General features: G+C 56.3%; 1 protein-coding gene across 1 annotated transcript; it reads right to left on the bottom strand.

Moving 5' to 3' along the window:
* Window positions 1-3289: 3289 nt before the first annotated feature.
* MESP1 (mesoderm posterior bHLH transcription factor 1) lies at window positions 3290-4768 on the bottom strand. The gene is made up of 2 exons (XM_043490231.1): window positions 3965-4768; window positions 3290-3650 (listed from the first exon to the last, which is right to left on the bottom strand). Exons 1-2 carry the CDS (start codon window positions 4658-4660, stop codon window positions 3576-3578), a joined length of 771 nt encoding a protein of 256 aa, XP_043346166.1. The 5' UTR covers window positions 4661-4768; the 3' UTR covers window positions 3290-3575.
* Window positions 4769-7477: the final 2709 nt, after the last annotated feature.

The following is a 7477-nucleotide window of genomic DNA, read 5'->3' as shown; positions in this document are numbered from 1 at the left end:
CATGGCCCTCCACCAGGCGCACCACCCACTCGCCCAAGTTTGAGCTCAGCTTTCCAGCTCGGCTCCTGGGACAGTCTGCCCTCTGCTGATACAGATAACTCCTGCCCACCAGCCCTCCCCTCCAGCCCTGGGTTCATCTGGTGACCCATGTGGTGTGTCCTTGAATCAATGTCTTCAATGTCAACTGATCCGCTTAGCTGCCCCTCCTGAAAACACTGACCCGTCCAGCATTAGCATCTACAAAATACAGCTGTCTCATGGGAGCAATACATGCGGTCAGCAGGCAGCGGAAGCTCCCTGCCGGTGATGCCACTGGTGGGCCACGTGCTTTAGGAGCTTTATTTCACACCCCTCAACACACATACATACTACTTGCTTGACAGGCTACAGCAAAGACCAAATCTGTTCAGTACCACTCACCAGTGTTGCCACCCAATAAACAGGTATACTTTGTTGTTGTTTAGTTGCTCAGTCGTGTTTGACTTTTTGAGACCCCATGGACTGTACCCCGCCAGGCTCCTCTGTCCATGGGGATTCTCCAGGCAAAGATACTGGAGTAGGTTGCCATTTCCTTCTCCAGGGGATTTTCCCAGCTCAGGGATCAAACCCATGTCTCTTGCTTGCATCTCCTGCGTTGGCTGGTGGATTCTTTATCACTGCACCATCTGGGAAGCCCCAATCAGGTATACTAGCTTTGTGAAAATTTCCTTGTTCTTTTTCTGTGCTCCAGTGTCCTCATCTGTAAAATAGCTACAGGTGCCCCACCACCTGCCCACCTCACCTGTGGATCTGAGGCTAAAATGACTTGAAATTAGTTGTTGGATTTATTTTTTTAAACATTTTATTTTTTAGCAATATATAAAAATAGCATTCTCCTTTAGCCTTTGACCATTCCTCAGGGCATGTGGAATTCTATCTAAGTTCCTGACCCCGGATGGAACCCACATTGGAAGCCGGGAGTCTTAACCATTGGACAGCCAGGGAAGCCCCCAGCTGGTCAACTTAAAGCCTTAAACACAGACCCGGCTCGTCTGGTTGCTCCGTTATGTGTGTTTCTCCAACATGACGGTTCTGATCCCTGGGGCTGCGAAGGCGGCCAGCGGCGACCAGGACGGGCAGGATCCGCCGCTGATGCCATCCTCCGCCCCCTACCCACCTTCCAGCAGGCCTGCGCCCAGCCCGCTCCGGACCAGCCCCCCACGGTGAGGGGACGCGCCACCCAGCACCCTCTGTGCCTGCTCAGCTGTCGCAAAGGCGATGCGCCCGCGGGGAAGCACACCGGCCCTGGAGTCACACCCGGGCCCCAGTCTCAGCGCGGCCCCTGATCGTCCTGTCTCAACTTCCCATCCTCCACACGGCCCCGCTAACGAACGGCTTAGCACACCAGGGTAGCAGAGAACTGACAGCGCGCCCTCGCCCAGGGCTCACTTACCTGGGCGCCGCTCTCGGCCCTCCTCCCGATAGGTGCGAGCGGGGCCGGCCCAGGAAGCGGGTGGGGCTGCGGGAGGGGTGGGAGGCGCCCCTTCCCATCTCCAGCCCTCTTATTAGCGGGGACGTGTTAATGGAAATTCACACCCAGGTGCTAATAAACAGTGGGCCGCTTCAGGGCTCGGAGAGCAAGGGGAGGCGCACCCCAGGGGAGGGGGCTGGCCGTTGAGCCCCACTTATCTATGAAAAGACTTGCTAATAACTTTAATTCCCCGTCCTAAACCACGGGGCCTTTACCATGCAAATAGATTTTTCTAAACTGGGCAGGGTCCTGGAGAAGACTTCCCGCTCAGCTCCATAGGGCCCCGAAAGGGAAGAGAGAGTTGGGGGCGGAGGCGCGGGAAGGGGGAGGATCAGTGAAGGTGTGAGGTCCCGCCCTCTGCGGGGCCTCTGCTTTTGGATCCCACTCTCTATAACCAAATGCTGGCCAGGGTGCGCCAGGACTCCTGGATTACACACTGTGACCCCCACCCCACTCTGAGTTATTGCCCCTCCTGGCCTGGGCCAGAGCATTGGGAATGATCTCTGAAGTGGTTTCAAAACAAATCAAAATCAACCTATAAATAGATAAACCGTGCTACACCCGTGCAATGGAATATTACTGATCAATAAATATAAATGAAGTACTGATACACGAGAAAATATGATGCTTTCATTCATATGAAAGTCCAGAATAGGCAAATCTGTAGAGCTAGAAGAAACAGATGAGGGGGCTGGGGTGGAGAATAGGGGGATGGAGTAACAGGGAATCACTGCTAAATGGTTACAGGGTCTCTTTTGAGGGGTAGTAAAAATGACCCAAAATAAGACAGTGGTGATGGTTACCTAACTATGAATATACTAAAACCATTGAATTATGTACTTGAATGCATTTCATGGTATAAATTATATCTCAATAAAGGTCTTTTAAAAAATGCCAAGGTCAGTATTTCAAAGATGCTTGAGGGGGGCAGAGGGGAAGAACTGAGCATCCATAGATGGCTGAGGAGACCCCTTCCCCCACCTCACCAACCCCCAGGCTTGACTGCTCACCAGGCCCCCTGAATGAACCCAGGTTTCCCCTTCCCTGGTACAGCACTTCCCTAATCTGAATCCAAGCCTAGCTCCAGGTCAGCTCTGTAGATCTGGATACAACCGATGGACCTCTCATCTTGCCTGAGCCAGGCCTCTGGGAGGTCACAGCTATTTAAACTTGAGACTGACCCACCTGTGTTCTTTTATGTCCCTAAACAACATGGGAGCGAAACCAGAGTGAAGGGAGATGGGAGAATCCCAGGGTCCAGGCCTTGATGCTCCAGCACAAGGGCCGTCGGACTTGGGACACATGAAGTGAGCCCTTGGAGAGGGTGTCCTGTCAGACCCCATAAAGAATGGAGCAGGCAAAACCCAAGCAGGGCGGAGAGCTCGGATTCTGGAAGCCATACTTGGGCTTGAGTGCTCATCCTTGGTTTATCCTTCTACAAAATAACTACTTAGGAATAAAACGTGTAAAGACCCGGTGCACAGTAAGTATGCACTAATGGAAACGCATTTTCTACAGATACTTGGTTTTATCCAGGTTCAAAGAAAGGGTGGTTCAAAGCTGCGGGGAGCAGCCGCAGTCCGCGTAGCTTGTGCCGCTTTCTCAAATGAAGCCCCGCCCCCTTCAGGCGGGCCCGTCGGGAATAAGAGGGTGCTAAGACCGGGCTGGGGGCAAGGAGGAAGGGGTCTGAGGCTGTGTGCTTTGGAGACTCCCAAATCCCTGACGTCCTTTGGGGGGGGAGGGAAGCTTTGTGTCCCCGTGGAGGAAGAACTTGCCAACTGACACCAGCACAGAGTTTATTCACAAATAAATAAATACATACTAGGCAGAGCTCCTGCCTGTTTCCAAGTGTCTACCCTCTGAGCCCCTCCATCACGGGAGGGGTTGCGGAAGTCCGTCCTAGGTGGGGACCGGCTTTCCCTTTCAGCGATGCCCATGCCGGTATCTCCGGTGCCCTCTTTCAGGAAAGGGAGTCTGGAGAGGGACCGCTTCGAAGGCGCGGAGGCCAAAAAGGCGTCGGTGCTCACAGAACTGGGCGCCAGATGTCCGCCGTCACTTCAACTTCTCAGGCCGGCGGCCACTCCAGGGGCAAGAGGGGCATCGAGGTCTCCAGCAGGGCCAGTACGCCGCCGGGAAAGAGCTGGAGGAGACAAGGGACAGCGTGGTCCTCAGCGTGGGGCCGCCGAGCTAGGTGTCCGCGCTCGCGAGCTCCGCTCTCAGGGGGGCCTTCGGCGTCCCCAGTGTCCCCCTCCCTCCCCTGGCCGCTCGGGCGCCCCGCGCACGCCAACCGTGTCGCTCCAGAGAGCGAGCAGGCGAGGCCGGGCCGCCGGTGGGGGAGCCCCACGGGGGGCTGATCCCCGGAGTGTGAGGTGGGGATATGAGACGGTAGGTAGTGCCACCCTACGACGGCGCTGAGCCGGGAGGGAGTTCCGCGCGAAGAAGGGCGATACTAACCGGGGATGAGGGGCTCGGCTCCATCGCCGGTCCTTCCGGGCACGCCGCCCCGCGGTCGTTAAGCACCAGAGGGTCGCGCAGCTCGGGCGCTGCCAGGACTCCGGGGCAGGCGGGCGGGGACCCCCAGGACACCGCGGCGCCCGCGGCCGAGCCGGAGCAGCAGCCTTGCCTCTGCGCCTCCGCGGGGCCGCCGTCGGGGCACAGCGCGCAGCCCCGAGGGGGCGCCGCGTCGCCGCGTTGCCGGCGCCGGCGCTGCAGGCTGTCCTCGCTGAGGCCCAGCACGGCCGACAGGTGTCCGATGTAGCGGATGGCCAGGCGCAGCGTCTCGATCTTAGTCAGGCTCTGGCCGGCGGGCGCCACGGACGGAGGCAGGAAGCGGCGCAGCTCGTGGAGGGCGCGGGCGAGCGTGCGCATGCGCAGCTTCTCGCGCTCGCTGGCGCTCTGCCGCTGCCCAGCGCCCAGGCGGCCGCCGCGCGCGCCTCGCCTCCCTGCTGCCGGCCCGCGGAGGGAGGCGCGGGTGGCCGGGCTCCCGGGGCTCGGCACGGGGCTGCAGGCCGGGACGCTGCCCCACGAGTCCGGGGACGAAGCCGGGGAGCAGCCGCAGTCCGCGTCGGCGGCCTGCGGCGGCTGAGCTGAACCCCAGCCTGCCGCGAGCATCCAGGACTCAGAGAGCGGAGGGCACAGGGACTGGGCCATGGCAGCGGCGGCGCGTCTGGGGGCTGGCGGCCGGCGACCGCTTTATCCCCGAGCCCCGAGGTGTGAAGTGGCCCCTTCCAGCCCGCATCAGCACTTCAAAGGGGGCTCGGGGGCCTGGCGGGGGCGGGGCTTGACCCTTTGAACCAACGTCGGGGGTGGGGGTTGCGGGGGGCGAAGGTGTCGGCCTGTTGGCTGCGCCAGGTTGGCCCCACCTGGGCCCTCGCATGGGCACCTGATCCGGACACTCCGGCCTTCTGCTCGCGCCAGTGGCAGGCGCTGTCCAGGGTGTTGGACCAGCTCAGCAGGCTAAAGGAAGCCAGGTCAGGGAACTGCAAGTTCTGGTGCCTAGGTTTGCGGCTGCCTTCGTCTGTTGGAAACCTTACGCAAATACTTGTTTTCTTGAGGGTCTTTTTTGGTGGCTCAGAGGTAAAGAATCTGCCTGCCAGTGCAGGAGACATGGATTCGATCCCTGGTCCAGGAAGATCCCACATGCCTCAGAGTAACTAAACTCAGTGCACCGCATCTATTGAGCCTGTGCTCTAGATAGAGCCCAGGAGCGGCATCTGCTGAAGCCCCCGCGCACCCTAGAGCCGGTGCTCTGCAACCGGAGAAGCCGCCGCAATGAGAAGCCCATGCACCACAACCAGAGAGTAGACCCCGCTTACCCGCAACTAGAGAAAGACCACGTAGCAACCAAGATCCAGCACAGCCAGAAATAAATAAATGCTTTAAAAAAAAAAAGTTTTCTTGAATCTTCGTCTCCAGTTTGTATAATGGGAGAGAAGGAAATGGCAACCCACTCCAGTATTCTTTCCTGGAGAATTCCATGGACAGAGGAGCCTGGCAGGCTACAGTTCATACAGTCCACGGGGTCGCAAAGAGTCGGACATGACTGAGTGACTAACACAGGCACGCTGTAGCAGCAGGTCCATGGACTCCGGTAGAGGCCAGGAGCGAATGGGGCCCTGGTTCCATGTTCCTCCTCCAGGGCAGACTGGTCCTGGGTGCACCCTTCCCTGGTGGTGGTGAGTGGGAGGGATGAAGCTATCCTAGGTAAATCCAGCACGCTGGCAGAATCTGGGCAGGCTGGTGAACCATCTGAGCTGGAGGAGAGGAGCCCTGCTGCCCTCCAGGACACTCTCAGCCTGGCAGGGTCAAGGGCTTGGCCTGCCACCTCTGGCCCTTAGCTGGTATCCCACCACTTTGGGGCAGGTATAACAGGCTTTGCCAATGAAATGTGAGTGACAATGACACAGAAAAAGCACTTAAGAAAAGTAAGAGTAATTCCCTGGTGGTCCAGTGGTTAGGACTCAGCAATCTTACTGCAGGGGCCCCAGATTCTATCCCTGGTCAGGAAATAAGATCCCACAAGCCACAGCATGGCAAAAAAAAAAAAAAAAACCTTCATGATAAAAATTCTCAGCAACTTTAGGCTAAAGGAGAACTTTCTCAGTCTGATGAAAGGCATCCTCAGAGAACCTACAGCTCACAGCATACTAAATAGGGAAAGATTGAAAGATTTCCTTCAATACTCAGAACAAGGCGAGGATGTTGGCTCCTACCCACACCTTGTCAATGTTGGTGGGTGGGGGTCTTACCTGTGGAATAAGGAAAGAGAAATAAAAGGCATATGGATTGGAAAGGAAGAAATAAAACTGTCTCCATTTATGGACAACATGATTGTCCACATGGGAAAGCTAGAGTATCTGCATCGCCTGCCTGACCCCTCGGGTCTGAGTTTACACGTTGTCACAATAGCTCCTTCATGCATGGAGGTCTGCTCTCCAGCTGGACTGTGAAGTACTTGGTGTCTGGTATCATGTCTTCCAAAGAAGTGGTGTCTAGGGTTTCTTTGAGAGGTCTACTGTTCTGCGTCTCCCAGGCTTCCAGTTCTGTGAGACTCATGGGTGAACTGGTTTGCAGCAAAGAAGGCCAAGTGACTTGGTAACTTCTTCCTGAGCATCTCTGCTCACCCCCACCCCTCTCCCCTTGTCTCCTTTCTCTTCTACTGCCCTTGGCCTCTTCTTACACCCTCTATACCTCCTACTCTTCAGTCCGTCCCAGCAGCCCCAGATGCTTATGCCCATGATCACATATAGGAGAGACAGTGCCAACCCACCCCTGGGGAGAAGGGGTGGAGTCCATCCCATGGGCACATGTCACAGGGTCCATCGGCTCCCTAGGAGAGCCTGGTGTACAAGGACCCTCCCAAGCCTGCAGCTGTCAGCATGGTCTGCCTTTTCTGGATCCTGGACAATGGATGGGATTCTAGATCCAAGCCAAGAACCTGGCATTAGACCCCCTTCCCCTTTAATCCCACTTGACTGGAGCTAACAAACAGTGGGAATAGGTTGTACATTCAAGTAGGAGGAGGTGCAGAGTCAAAGCTGGTCCAGCAGGAGCGGTGGGATCCCAGGGGGCTCTGGGCATGCTGTTGCCAACCTCTGAATGTCAACAAATTCCTCCAAATCCCATATGATTCTGATTTCCACTTTGTAGCTAATAATTGAGGAAACTCAGAATGACCAGGGTTCCCTGGTGACTCAGACAGTAAAGAATCCACCTGCAATGCAGGAGACCCAGGGTTTGATCCCTGGGTTGGGAAGATATCCTGGAAAAGGGAATGGCTACCCGATCCAGTATTCTTCCCTGGAGATTCCATGGACAAAGGAGCCTAGTGGGCTACAGTCCATGGGGTCACACAGAATCAGACATGATTGAGTGACTAATACTTTCACTTCCAGAATGACAAAAATCTCCTAGGAAATCAGCCACCCTTTTCTCATATTGTTACATTATTATTTATTTGAAAATCTA

This window comes from Cervus canadensis, chromosome 17 (assembly GCF_019320065.1).
Source record: "Cervus canadensis isolate Bull #8, Minnesota chromosome 17, ASM1932006v1, whole genome shotgun sequence".
Taxonomy (NCBI): domain Eukaryota; kingdom Metazoa; phylum Chordata; class Mammalia; order Artiodactyla; family Cervidae; genus Cervus; species Cervus canadensis.
The sequence above is the reverse complement of the archived record's forward strand: the minus strand, read 5'-3'. Positions and strand labels throughout refer to the sequence as shown.